The sequence below is a fragment of the Ptychodera flava genome, chromosome 1, assembly GCF_041260155.1.
Source record: "Ptychodera flava strain L36383 chromosome 1, AS_Pfla_20210202, whole genome shotgun sequence".
Taxonomy (NCBI): domain Eukaryota; kingdom Metazoa; phylum Hemichordata; class Enteropneusta; family Ptychoderidae; genus Ptychodera; species Ptychodera flava.
The window spans coordinates 55,732,263-55,747,937 of NC_091928.1; the positions used below are offsets into that span (position 1 = coordinate 55,732,263).

Sequence of the window (15,675 nt, forward strand, 5' to 3'; positions counted from 1 at the left end):
CCCCCTGGATTTTGCCGCCCCCCCCCGGCCGTAAAAACTGAACGGTACCTAATGTCATTACATGAAGATCTTTTCATTGGCCAGAAGTCACGTGAAATATACATGATCTACATCTATTACACAACTATTTAATTAAAAATCTTATCATCTCATGATCAATAAATAACCAAAATCCTCGTTCCCCGGTAGAAATAGATGAACGCTTCTACAGGTAGCGGCCATATGCAATCGTACTGCCGCATCGAGGAACGTACACATACCCAACCCTCAAACCCCCCATTAAACATTTGCATTGCCCTTGCGCTTCCCTAGTTCTCTGTTATAGTGCAAAGAACCGCGGATAAAGAACTGTTATTGTTTCACTATTTGGGTAATCAGTCGAATCAGGAGCAAGTTCTGATTACAAGGAAGTCTTCAACCTTGGTTTGGATTGTACAGTGATTAATGATCCGAGGACTGTCTGAATTATCTGTACCACACTGAGTTCAGTTTATCTTACGCACACGATTGGTATTCAGTGAAGATCTAATTTGGAGTGGATGGTCTCTCAACTGACACAGTGTATTATCCGTCTAATTATCTTCTGTACATGTGACGAAACGACAAGTTTCACACTATAGGTAAGATAATTCCCATTTGATGTGATTTTTGGTCACTGACCTCAAAAACAGAAGTTTATCCAAGATTTATTTGAAGTATGGAACCAGCGGGCAAATGCAAGTCGGCTACGTCGGTCACATCTAAGCATAGGATGTGGACGACTGTAAGAAGGTGTCGTATGGGTCAGCAGTTCATTGTGAAATTATAGAAATGAGATATAGTCAAGTTTCAGAGCTGAAGGAAAAGTTTCGACAGTGCTTTTGTATCTAATTGTAGTGATAGTTGTCAAATTTATTTACACGAACTTGTCAAGTTGATGTCTTGACTTGCTATGTAGTAACTCGAGACTTATAAATAAACCAGAGTTTTACCTTGAAGATGAACGCATTTGAAACATAAACTGTTTTTTTTCCTTCCAGTGTCGACAGAAATCACCCGATTATCTCGATGCAAGTGCTTCAGCCATGTTGGTCAACTTGATATGGGAGTTCATTCCACGAACTATGTTTCTCGTCTTGCTGACGATAACACTCCTTGACTTCGCGACGGTAGTCGTATCTGCAGTGCCAAAAGATCACCACAAACATCAAGTTCTCATTCTCGGAGCAGGGGCTACGGGAATTGCCGCCGCTAAATATCTCCATGAGAATGACGTCACTGACTTCGTAATCCTTGAAGGAACCAACCGTATCGGAGGTCGGGTAAAAGAAGTTCAATTTGGCGGAAAGACTATCGAACTAGGTGCAAATTGGATCCAACCTGGCGATGCTGCTACTAATCCACTCGTTAATTTGTCAACGAGTTTAAATCTTCAGGGAAAGAAATCAGATTGGAGTTCAAGCATTATCAGAAATGGTACGGGTGATGACGTCACGGCAGAAGCCAGCAAAAGACAGGAGGACCTTGGCCGAGCTACAGACTACGCCTATGAACTTGCAAATGAAATCATTGATAAGAATCTATCAGACATGTCCATACGAGCGGCTCTACGACTCGGTGGATGGAACCCTACAACTCCGCTGGATAAAATAGTGGAGTATTTCGAGTACGATTTTGAATATGCCGGTATTCCGTACATTACGTCATTGAGGTCGACAGTAACCGTTGAAAACGGAGAAGCCATCTTTGTCACTGACCAACGAGGATTTGCACACTTTCTCCGAGTCATGGCCGATGATTTCCTGGAAGATAAAGATCCCCGCCTTCAGTTGGAAAAGGTAGTTCAAACGATAGCATACAACGATGATGGCGTGACAGTGACCTGCAAAGATGGATCTACATACATTGGAGATTTTGCCATCATAACATTCAGTATCGGTGTACTACAAAGTGACACCGTTGAATTTATACCGGAACTTCCAGACTGGAAAGTAGAGGAAATATTCCAGTTCGACATGGCAATGTACACGAAAATTTTTCTCAAGTTCCCACAAGGGACCCCTCGGTTCTGGGATAGTCATGAATACATTCTTTATTGCGATCAAAGACGAGGATATTATCCAGTATGGCAGAATTTAGAAGCTGATGGACTGTTTGAGAACGGGACAAATCTACTCCTGGTAACCGTCACAGGTGAAGAGTCGCGGAGAGTGGAATATTTGAATGATCAGGAAATTCTAACCGAAATCATGATAACTTTGAGAAAGATGTACGGTTCCAATATTCCAGACGCCGAGGAAATTATGCTGGAACGATGGTCCCGAGATCCGCTGTTTTTTGGTGCTTATAGCAACTGGCCAGTTGAAGTGTCTGCAGAATGTCACCGCAGACTACAAGCCAACGTTGGACCATTGTATTTTGGCGGGGAAGCGACAGAGCCCTTGTGGAACGGATACGTCCAAGCCGGTCTGTTCACGGGCGAACGAGAAGCCAAGAAAATAATGCGGTGTATGGAAGGCATTTGTGAGAAATACACTCCGAAAGTAAAGAAAGCAGGCTGTACGTATTCAGGTGCCATTAATTTCGACAACGAAGCCACTGTTGATGATGGCAGTTGTGTTTTTAGTGGCCATCAGTCCAATGCCAGTCGTAACACAATAACAGTGTCACCATTTGTTCTATGTACCATTGTCGCAACATTTTTTTCTGAAATGTTTTAATGTAATGTCGACATAATATTTTTTCTTTCAAACTTTAAATTTTCAAAGGCGTTCGATATCGACATGGCACTAATATTTATGAAAAAGGGTCTTCAAGGAAATCATTTTGGAAATTTTGGAATTAAAAATGATGTAACAATCGTAGTCAATCGATCCATTTATCCATCACTTCTGATGGCGACAAGCTGTGAGAACGGTATCACGTACAGTTCTTACCTGTAAACAGTTTTACTTTGTTTTGTTTTGTAATTGGTCGTTGAATTCCGCCAAATGTAGAAAAGACAAAAAAAGTCATATTTGAAAAAAATGAAACACGTGTAATGTTTGAAAATCGCTTCCACAGCTGCCAATGCCCTAGATTTTGTAAATCAACGACCAGTTTTCTTACTTCATTTTTGTCCAGATTTTTTTATTTTTGTTTGTTTTTTATCAAATGGGAATCTCTTTTGTGACAGCAAGTCCAAGTTAGTATTTTCAGATGGTGATGAATGTATCATTACAGTGAATTCTGTCTGGTATCTTGAGATTGTGTTATGCCAAATAATAACTATTTGTCTTTCCAGTGACATGCTTCCAAAAACTAGAGTAGGTAGGTCTGAGGAAATTTATTTTTACTTTTTCTTTTGTTTGATGAGACCCATAAAATATGGTAAAATTTCGAGAATTAATCGAAAGTTTTTTGAAAATGCAAATAAAATGGCTGGTTGGGCGGGTTTTTCTATGGTGTAGGTCGAGTAACTGGAAAATGATTTGTGTTTGGCCTAATCAAGCTACGACATGGCCTATTTATAGTAGTTCAACGACTTCCAGCTGTATCTGAAGATATATATCGGATTTCATGCCAGTATCATAGCAACGGCTGGTAAATTGAAGGGGTTGGTCTAGGTCATATCATGTCAACGTGAATTACTCCGATGGATATACTGTGGCGATTTTGCCTGCAAGGCTTAGTAGATTGACTTGCTCGTTCGCTTCCTCTCTGCCTTGTCTTTAGTGTTCGTTATGCACGGGTCAGTCAGTTATTACAGTTTCAAAGTCTCCCTATCATGGAACAGCCAGCGAGTGGTCGTCGGGATTCAAATAAAGATAGTTGTGACTCAAAGCTTTCAAAGATAACATCGTTTATTTCTCATACATTGATGTCGAATACTGAAAAGTGTTGTAGCTTCTTCCCTGGTATTCGTAAATGTACCTTTTATATAAGCCTACATGGTTATTTACATACAATTAAAATTTAAACTTATTAAATCGTCCCCTGCAGGCGAGAGAAAAAAAAAATATCTGTTCAACGGGCCCGACCACCAAATTTTGGTCCATTTCAAAGATTTTTCCCCACAAATCAACACCGCCAACGTGTATCTCTACAGACAGCCAAAGCAGTGCACTTCAAAGGGCCACTGCTATGTAAACATTTAACATTTAATGTCAAAGTTGTCACACTTCAGTTGTACTTGACGTAACTAATGTTGAAAATTGATGTAGCGATTCCTTTCCTCGTAAAATCATAGAAGCTTAAATGAATACGATGACAATCTATGATGTAATTGAGAAAGGTATTTTGACATCACTAGGCTTACACTAGCTAGATTCTGAAATGATCAAGAAAGCTTGACGGCAGTGGTTAATATGCAAATTTCTGTACAGTACGCCACCCTTATCTTAGGGTGTGTATGGATGTATTCTGTGAAAGTAGGGTCGACGTCCAAATACAATGAACTGTAGAGTTACTGACAAGCAAATCAAATGTATATCTGCGACGCACCTACACAGGCGGAGAAGGCATTATAACGCAAAATGTAAACAGCTGTGTTATATGTAACCCATTAGCGTTAAGTTACTCTTCAATGTATTGCAGAGCAGAAAGGAACTTTGTCGATTCCGTTTAGTGATTTTTTCAAATATTTAATTATAACGGAAAGGAATCTCAACCCTGATCAAATACTGATTGGATGATATTAATAATATTCAGAAATCGGAAGAGCCAAATGCTGTAAAGGAATTGTGATCATTTTGTGTATTATATTATGCTTGCTTCTCGTTTCCACAAAATGACCGTTTTTTCAAAGTATTGTGAGTAATGGGTGTCTTTTTAGTAAACAACACTTAGAAAAATGTAAAGTGTATTATATAAAGTAAATTATGGAATAAATCGTGAATGTTGTTGATCAAACAAGACAGGAAAATATGCAGGGTCATGGAGTTACTAGCTGCTACATATGCTGATGACTTAAGTCAATTGACATCGATAACTGATAAATGAAATTGTCAACGGACGGTAAATGTTCCCTCCCAACTTCAAAAACATTCTCCGTGGTTCTTATCAACCCGTCGTACGTAGCACCCTCAAGGGATACTTGAGCAAAAATCAGTGTATCATTTAAACTCTTACGTGACCAAGTGGTTTTTGTTTGTTTCAGAGGTCCAAGAATGCAGTGTCTTGAGTGTTTATATGCAATTCGGTTGTTAACATAATTCATTACCGTAATATGAATATACATGCTGTGATCAGAATATATTACATGGATGTGCAACTTAGATACATTTATTAGAAATCTTTATACCTTATCTTCTTTGTTGTCGTCGATTAAATTATATTGTGTTAGATAACACCATCTCAGGGACGATTAGATTTTAAGAAGGGAAAGCGAAAATGAAAAAAATCTAAAGAGAACAGATAATGTTGTGAAATTTACAGTGCAGCCATGCTACCGTTTGAAGGTCGTCCGAGAGTGGATCGAAAGTTTTAGAAAATGCATGCAACAGTTGTCAGTCAATTTTAAAGTTGGAGAAAATTGTAAACTTGCACTCTTATCATACCCTAATGAGATGTAAGGGTCAATACCTTAATACTGGACACGGCAATTAGTCACATCTTGGTGATACACTCGCAATATCAGTAATCTATAATTCTTCTATAAAGTCAACACAACAAATCAGTATGTGTGTGGTAGTTAAATGTTTACTTCATCCATGTCAGGTTTGAAATGAGACTTAAACCTTCAGCTGCACAGCAGTAATTTTTCCGTCAACGAAACAAACTTTGTGAAGTTGACTTTCTTGAGAAATGGAGGCCACTTTGAATTCGTATATTTCTAAACTGCGGCAATTCATTTTATAATGCCGCAATTACAATTAGAAATATTAAAAATTAAAAGGTGGCCGCCATATTTAAACTGAGGCAATTTGTTGAGTATTGCGAGTGATTTACAACGCGATATCTAGCGCACTGTGTGGCATCACCCTCTGTCAGTTGAAAAGGATTGGTAAGCGCATAAGTTAATTAATGAAACAGATTTGCATAATCTATTTCTAGTAACACTTCTTCATGATGAATGTTATGCTATAAATATTTCCATTTATAAATAAAATATCATATGAAGTGACTCATCTCAAAGATGTCTCGTTTTAATTATGAGATTTTGAAAAACAGCAGGACACATGGTTTTTGCTTTTAAAAGGGTAGACTTTACGAAAACCGATACATGGCTGCCGGCCATGTCGTGATCCCTGACCAGACCGACACACGACTTTTATCAAAATGGTGGCATGAGTAAACAACTTGTCCATCTTGTGTCCAGTGTTTACAATGAAAGAAACGTGTTTCCAGCCCAGACGGCTTTCTCACGTCCACAAAGACTAAAAGTGTTCGAGGGAAAATCACAAACTAAATAAAAGAGGATCAGGTACACGTTTGCGTAAATTTACTATATTTATTTTTATTATGATTAATTTTACCATACTGTATCCACTGACGATATAGTAGTGTATTGAATTTATCACATCGAAAATACGCGCACTTATAATGTCAATGAAACGTGTTACCATTCAGTGTCAGCAGTAGATATCCTTAGTTGAGTTCAAAGGTTAAAAGTTACCAAGCAGCAAGGATTTAACATAAATTGTCTTAAATTCGTACAGAGATATAAGTGGATAAAAAAATTAGTTTAATCAATCATTGAAGAACCTCTCAGTGAACCAATTGACAATGAGAAGTGGTGATCATGATTTAATAAAATGAATACAGGAAAGCACATTACCCGCACAGACACCTTATCATTTGAAAGTGTAATACAGGTGAATATACGCCAAAGACAATGCCAGGTTATCGATACCAAATCGCTTCATAGACTTATCTGAAGGGAAGCTCTCCACATGTCGTGTTAATGTACTCATTCATGCTTGTTCACAATAATACGTAAAACCCAATGTTCCGAAACTCTATTTCAATCTGGATATCCCTGGAAAGGATTTCTGTTATATTGGAGGTAATCTCACTGATTTTTGTCGTCTGTTCTATTTCAGTATCAAAGTTAAATACAGAAAAACACAATGACAAGATTTAGTATGCAAGCAAAGAACAATGCTCCTCCGTGCAACTGATCACAGATGTTTTCATATTTGCGTTTAAAATACGTTTTCAAAGTTTAAATTATTCTGCAATAGCCAAGGAGCCAGACACTCGCGAAATGGTGATTTCAGACAGGCGCATGATTCACCCATCGTGCTTTTTAGCAAGTCACTCGTTGCTGCCTTTCTCGGAAGTTAATAGTAATCGGGTTTCATCTAAATGGATGATGCATCAGACAAGGTTAAAGAAGGCTTCGAAATTATCGGCTGACCAACAGTTGTCACTAACACTTATTCACAGTTACTGTCAGTGCCTTAGGGTTCATTGTTTCAATCACAATCATGGTCGCGACTCCTTCCTGTCTAATGTTGTAGATATATCGAAGGCAGATAACAAATTCTTGGGTCCATTTTCAAACAAAAATAAGAGTAAAAGCTTAACGTTCTGTGAAGTTTTCCTAGCAAGACTGAGACTGAGAAAAATGAACGTTGCTAGAATCTTAGCATATAAATGGAATGTTGAATGTTTATGGAAGAGCTGACGTGAATGTAATTCTGTGTCCCGTACCATGAACTCTCCGGTATTTTTAAAACAAATCACAAATGGGTCACTTTCTTCCACTTCCGGTCAAATTCATGAATCACCAGACAACTGGTGTGCACATGCGTGGTTGACACAGAATTCAACACAACCATTGGGTTCCCTGTAATGATTTACAGACAAATTTGTTTCAATTTACAAACACATTGTCAAATAAATCTTGAAGAAATGAAGTTGTTACACTATTATTCATTGCAATCATATCTCGATCAATGCTTTAGTTTCACAGATGAACGAGAGCGAATGAAGTGGCATAATGCACATCTCTGCAATCTTCATCAGCTATATATATATATATATATATATATATATATATATATATATATTATATATATATATATATATATATACACACACACACCACACACATATATATATATATATATATATATATATATATATATATATATATATATATATAGACGCAATCGATGTTGTCGTCAAATGTACTACAACCGACCAGTTTCTGACGCCGAAGAAGTTGTTTGTACTGCCAACAAAGGCGCCCCCTATGTCAAAGTCATTTTACTAGTGCTCTTAATTAGACCAAATATTTGTAATGATGAACTTCCAAATTAACATTCAACGACCGTTTCTCAAACAGAAGAGTTTAAATTACATGTAATAATCAGGGAATCAGAGAGCAATTCCCATGATTTTCGGCAGGCAATACAGACAAATAGGTTCATATGTTTCAAAGAACAGATAAATAAGTGGAAGTAACAAACTATAGTAACACGAGATTTGAACAAATCTTAGAATGCTAAATGTCCAAGCCGAAAATGCAGTATGCAAAGCAACCACCATGCCGTTCCATTTTGAATTTATACTGGGAAGTATTCTATCAAAGCTATACTTGCCTAATTGATAACTGACCATTTCCTATTGTGCCATAGAAGACTAACTATTGTGTCATGGATGACTGACACTTTCCTGTTCATCCTGCAACTGAAAAGAAACAATAAAAATATCATACTACATATAAAGGTAGTTGATGTAACTGTGGCTGGGGCACATCATTGTACATTAAACACGATTGGAACTAATTTGGGATAATTGGATTTCATATTTTTCAAATTTCTCAAAAGTGTTAGGTGCCATATAGCTTACTGTTTCAATATTACAAATTACTCATAAAAGCAAGTGTATAATGTAAAAGAAAAAGCAGATGAGGTTACATTTGCAGATTAAACAGACATTACTTCACCATCCAATTATCCCAAATTAGTTCCAACCGACGTGTTATTTGTAAATTATCGTTTAAATATCATATCCTCATGACTTTGGTATTTTGCGATCTATCTACAAACATGTCTCCAGATTTACGTATTTTGAGAAACATACATGTATTTCTGAAAATCTGGCAGACGATATAGTATTCCATGCACGATTCCTGGGACAAATTAGTATACATTTAGTATATTGAAGTCAGATTCAAATGGGTATTACATTTGACCCTCCGTTGTACGTAGTTGTCTTCGACGACGTAATAAGGCCAATAAAACAAACTATGTGTGTTACCGATAAACCGACCCACCCTATTTAAAAAAATAGGACACTAACCTGTACCTCATTTTCAAAAATCACGCAAGATTTTGCAAACTTTTTCTGTTTGTTGGTTGCTCACACCCAAATAAAAATAAAACATAAAAAATCCCTACTGATCTGCCGTAATGCTTAGGGTATATTAACGCAAAAACAAAACATTTGTATGGATAACAGGATGAATTTTCATCGCATCAGTACGAACATATTTAAGTAGACCTACCCTCACACACTTAGCATTGTTGACTGAAACAACACAACATCATTAGAAGGTATGGTGTGCATTTGTGTGTATCACCTTGATCTGGTATTTGTTAATATCAAACTCTATATACGGTTACTGTAAGTATGGGTGATGATAACGGCTTTATCGTCCAATGTACAGTCACTGTTGGTCAGGCGTGCGATGAATAACTCCTTATGATATAACATTCATTTTTCATGTCAATGTGAAAGCTATTGTTTTAGAACATAAACCTAATCTGTCAAGATTGTCTACAGATAGCCTATTTGAGAAAAGTCAGTACAATAAAATGTGTAACTTACGTTACATTTTTATGATAAAATTGATTGATCTGGAAAGTGAAACACTTTGGAGGATAGAGGAGTGAAACACTTTGGAGGACAGGAAGTGAAACACTTTGAAGGAGAGAGAAGTGAAACTCTATACCCTGAGAAATTTATAACTTCCACTGCTTATAGTTATTACTTCTTTTAATTCTACCTCTGTATTTTCTTTCTGTCGTCAATTTCATCATTTGTGTATCTGCGCATCTATTATGAATGTTTGCCGTTTGAAGCGTACCGAGTGGACCTCCTTTTTAGAGTCATATAAACGACAGCATTATGTGAAACGATGGTGGAACGTTCAGATTGGAGATTATCTGCATTTGAACCTTTTAAACAAAGGGGCATCAAAAGTCTATACATCTTCATCTGTTATCTGTCAATTCAACGAACGCAATTATTTTCATCAGCAGTGACGCAGATACGACCAGTGTTTTCTATGGTACCAATCTTATTATATTTTAAGCGTTCAAAATGTTGTAGCAGAAATCGTACAAATGTCATCCCTGGAGGTTAAAACACTGAAACGGGGCATGCGCAAATCATAGTTTATTCATAATACAGCAAGGTAAAAAAATAATTCCCAAGCCCTTTTCTGAACGATGTTACAACAGTTTTCGGCAGATATCAAGTGTTACTATCGAGAGGTGTGAATCAAGTATGGAGAGTAAATTTATTATCTCTAAATCAGCTAGATTTTGGATTGTCCTAGCGGTTCTTTTGTGCAATACTAGTAACGCGAAGTGTGCCATACTATCAACAGAGGTAAGTAGAGGGTGTATTCTACGGTCCCTTTATTAATGTAACAACATTTCTAAAGTGCGTTTCTGTGAAAGGTTTCTACCGAAATATCTTGAATAATTTTCGATTTACAACTACTTCTTGTGTGGAATGAAAGTAGATATTATCATCAATGAATAATTATGTGCGACAGATTTATTGTTCTGTCCAATACTGGAGGTGCAAAAAAACTGGATTATCGTAGGTTTAAAATTGATAATGGACGATCGCCAAGGAATGTATGCGTTACCTGCAAAACGTGTATTTTCTCCAATGTTGCTTCAACGTGAATACACGATAACGTAAGCCAAGTCTTGTACATTCAAAACTCTAAGCATTGGTGTCAGCAACTCCAACTTTGACCAAAAATACCAGAAGTATTGATAATTTGTGTGCAAGAAACGCCTCTATTTCTCCTTTCAAGGAGTTTGATATTGCAATGAAGTGTACTTTCGAATTAAATTTAAACAGATTCTCACTAGTCTCTAAAACAAACGTACAGAATTTTTTCACAATTATTCTAACAGTTGTTTTCACATTATGTCGTTTGAGGAATATTCAAATTTGACACGAAATTTGCCCGGCTAGAATCTAACAATTTTATAAAAATTATTAAAGAAGAAAGCTTCTTCAACGTTACAAATTTTGCCATGCAATTTTGCTTGGAATGTGTCCAGCAATGGCAACCGAGTACACTTGTCATTATATTGAGGATCAATTATCTGTAACTTTTATATATTTTCCATCAGTTTGTTTTGTTTGTATAATATACGTTCTCATTTTACTCCTAAATCTACTGGCATACATATAGTAAATGTTCAGTTTGTCAATACAGCCACCGAATAATGACCGTGTGTCGGTTTTGAAAACTGAATAGTAGTCGGGACTGGAATTCATTTATAGGTACACTTAGGGATAAATGTCGTCACTCTGACTCAGTGTGTGTCAGTCAGTCAGTCAGTCTGTCTGTCTGTCTGTCTGTCTGTCCGTCTGTCTATCTCTCCTTCTGTCGGTAGACCAAATTTGTTGAGCTCATAGTTCAAAAATTGATTCATCAAATGTAGCCAGTTTTGGTATGAGGAATGTTTGGATAATTATCTAGAACTGATTTGAATGTCACAGATGTATAACAAAACTATGAAAAACCATTGGATAGTTATGATTTTTCATAAATTTCGAAAATTCTATTAATAATGGAAAGACGACTTGTCTCATAGTCTTGAGTTGGATTTTAGATTATTCTTAAAGGAGAACCGGATTAACATAGGCCTTACATCCAACTGACATGTTCTTAAGGATAACAGGATTAACATAGGCCCTACATCCAAATGACAAAGAAATTAAAATGTATACATTTTGTTATTTTTTGTCAGAACATCATATTTTTTTCAGGAACTGCTTGTGTAATTAATAGCTTTAAAATGTCTCGATAGGTTTCTAAGAGTAATATAATTTTGACTTGTGAAAATTATTATGATATTTGAAAGTGTAAGTTTTTAGATAAGTTTTCTCTTTCTAGTCCAAAAGCTTTCAAATTTATTTCATTGTTCTTAGGTATGTCTGCTTTGTGTTTCGTGTAAATGATGACCTGTTGCACAATACTGTCTTTTTGAGCAAAAAAAGTCAAGATGGACTTATTGTAGTGATTTTCATATTTGATTTCTGAGGTGTAATGGACTGATTAAGTTCAAGAATATTTTTTCGATTACATTGTATTCTTTTTTCATCATCACAGCCATGTGACACGTCGGCTACGAAAGTCTCACTTTGATTCAGAGTAATATCGCATAAATAGCACAGTGCATAGTGTTTATAGGGCTAATGCCTTTATATTTCAACACACTTTAGGAAGAACAAAAATAATTAAAATATGATCAAAAGTTTTCCGTTAAGATAGAATACGCCTCGAGAACAGATATTTGGACTCTCAAACTTTTCTAATTTAAATTGTGATCTACCACTTGTGGAGGCTAATTTTGAAGCCCTTTAAACATGAAAAACTTTCACCGTCTTACTTTTTTTGAAAATAGAACATTTTAGTTGAGAGAGAGAGAGAGAGAGAGAGAGAGAGAGAGAGAGAGAGAGAGAGAGAGAGAGAGAGAGAGAGAGAGAGAGAGAGAGAGAGAGAGAGAGAGAGAGTTGGTTTAACACCCGGTGCTATAATATTTAACACAAACCAATCGTGATCTGCTATTACTTTAACACTCATACATATGGAAGTGTGTATCCTATGGCCATATTTCTAGCTTCTCAATCTATCTGGTGCCTTTGATCTGAGGTTTAAATGATAACTTCGTATTTTCTCATGAATTGTTGAGTACGCCTTGCCATATTAAGATGTGATTTTCGTTTGAGGTTTTAGGCATTTACTGTAATTTGGTTTTAAACTACATTTGCGTTCTGAGTTGTCTCTATTCAACTGCAAGCAAGTGTGAACGTTTTCAATTTTTTAAGTTATTCATGAAATATTCAAAGTAAAGGAAATGTACATACAGGAGGAACCTAATTTATCGACTTGCTATCTTGCGTCTGTTGTGTGTGTGTGTTTGTGTGTGTGTGTGTGTGTGTGTGTGTGTATATATGTATATATATGAATATAATATATATATATATATATATATATATATATATATATATATATATATATATATATATATATATATATATAACTCAAATTACTTCGAGTACAAAGTAATAATATATGTTACTAAAGTTTCATGATTGCAGAATGCATGAAACTTAAGTAACAGATATTATTACTTTGTACTTGAAGTAATTTGAGTTATAAGGGACACATGTAGCATGACACTCTGAGGAACGCGTAAGTCCTTTTTTCTAGTTGTTGTCAAGTTTTACCGTAAAGCGCTCTGCCACCCAGGTATTGAGCACTGTTTTACAACGTCAAGATTTACAGTAGTAGTCGTACATTATATATATATATATATATATATATATATATATATATATATATATATATATATATATATATATATATATATATATATATATATATATGGTACATCACAGTTCCAAAGCACAGTCAACAAGAAAACATACACAATCAGGAATGCCATCAGCTGCAATAGCAAAAACGTCGTATACCTCCTCACATGCCAACGCTGCCATAAACAATATGTCGGGGAAACTAAAACATCTCTCAGACTTCGTTTCAATAACCACCTCTCCTCAGTGAGTCATAAAAAGATACCCCGGTCGCCATACATTTTAATTCTGATCAACACAGTATCAGTGATGTTTCAATAATTGGCATCATCCAAGTCAATAAACAGGATGACAAACTACGCAAACATTTAGAACACAATGGATAAAAAACTTGACACACTGTCTCCAGCTGGCCTAAACATTCGCCCAAAATTTACATAGCATTTAACAGCGCCCCCACATACCAGCTTTTGAGTATTTAAAGGGACCCCCCTGGACTTCAGCGCGCCAATTTCCAGCTCTCGGCGTAGGTCCAGACAGTTTTGACCGTACTCACAACCTCGAGGTTAGTCTCTCTCCTTTCATTTATGTACATTTACAGATTTTCAGATACTTGTAACTCCACATTGCTCGTTTTCCTATACAATTCAACCATTGTAATTTTTTAGTCTCTCTCCTGTCATTCATGTAAATTTCCAGATTTTCACAGACTTATAACTCTACATTGCTCGTTTTCCTACACAATTCAACCATTGTAATTTTCATGTTCGTACTTTTTATTGTAGAAAACACCTGAAGAAGCTCTAAATTTAGAGCGAAACGTTGTGTTTGAGGTATAATAAATACGTTTGGAACCTAACAACCAGGTGTGGTAGTGTGTTTTAACCCAAGTTTCTTCTATCTTCACCCCATTCCACGCTCCACTGGGGATCACCTGAATTCCTACAGTTCCTTGTACATTATATATATATATATATATATATATATATATATATATATATATATATATATATATATATATATATATATATATTATATATAATATATATATATATATATATAGATATATATATAGATATATAGATATAGATATATATATAGATATAATTTGTGGTATATTTTTTACATTCAATGGCAACCATTGTGTTTTTGTAAAATTGTTAACATGTCTGTTGTTTGATAAGAATTTCAGTTTCAATTTGAATACAGAAATGGATTTCAATGATCAATTATCAAAGTGAGACCAGCAGTAAATCAACATCTTCAGTTGGTAATTAGACTGTTGCCAGTCATCAATAACACCTCCTGAAAAGCCAAAGAAGGTTATTTTAGCTCACGTGTTCACAAACATGAGCTAATGCCGCAGCGATATATGTCTCTATGTAAGTCTGTGTGCCTGTGTGTCTGTCTGTCATTCTCTCTGTGTCTGTCATTCTGTCTGTTTGTCTGTCTGTCTGTCTGTCTGTCTGTCTGCCTGTCTGTCTATGGGCCAGATATCTCAAGAACTGCTTATCGGATCAGAATCAAATCTGTTACATAGATTTTGTTTGAAAATGGCAAGAAATGAGTAGTTTTTGGTAGGTGGGGAATGCATACTGCTCATTTGCACAATAAATGATTTAGAAAAAAAAAGACATACAATGTGTACGGCAGAGCAGAATTGGATGAGATTCGCTATAAATGTTGACAACACAAGGATTTATCCACCATGATAGGTGTGATATGAAAGTTAATTGCTAATATGCATATTTAATGAACTTTCCTAATTAGGGATATATCTGAATTGACTCAATTGATTCGTTTCTTCACTTCGATAAAGTGTGTATGTGCGATGTATGATAGTGAGCGTGCGTGCGTGAGTGCTTCACGAACTCTACAACGTGTTGAGCGGTCTCAGTCAGAAAAATGTAACAACTTAGCAGGCTATTGAACCACTCTTTTTTTGGGAGTGGAGATTTAGCCGAGCGGTTTTCTCTGTGGCCTCTCAGCTAGGCGACTGATGCCGTATGTTGTGGGTTCGAATCCGATTGAAAACTGGCCGTATTGGTATGTATATTGAAGATAATATGATGGTTTAACATCAATGAAATCCATTAAGCACTATAACATCAGCAATTCCTTATTTAAATGTATTTTATGGACTTTCCTAATTAGGGATGTATGCCTTGATTGACCCGACAAAGTTGAATGAGA

At 36.0% G+C, this 15,675-nt stretch overlaps 1 protein-coding gene across 1 annotated transcript; it reads left to right on the forward strand.

The window, feature by feature from the left end:
• The first annotated feature begins 322 nt into the window (after positions 1-322).
• Positions 323-5,444, forward strand: LOC139141668 (uncharacterized). The gene is made up of 2 exons (XM_070711257.1): positions 323-620; positions 1,020-5,444. Exon 2 carries the CDS (start codon positions 1,065-1,067, stop codon positions 2,697-2,699), a length of 1,635 nt encoding a protein of 544 aa, XP_070567358.1. The 5' UTR covers positions 323-620; positions 1,020-1,064; the 3' UTR covers positions 2,700-5,444.
• The last annotated feature ends 10,231 nt before the right edge of the window (positions 5,445-15,675 follow it).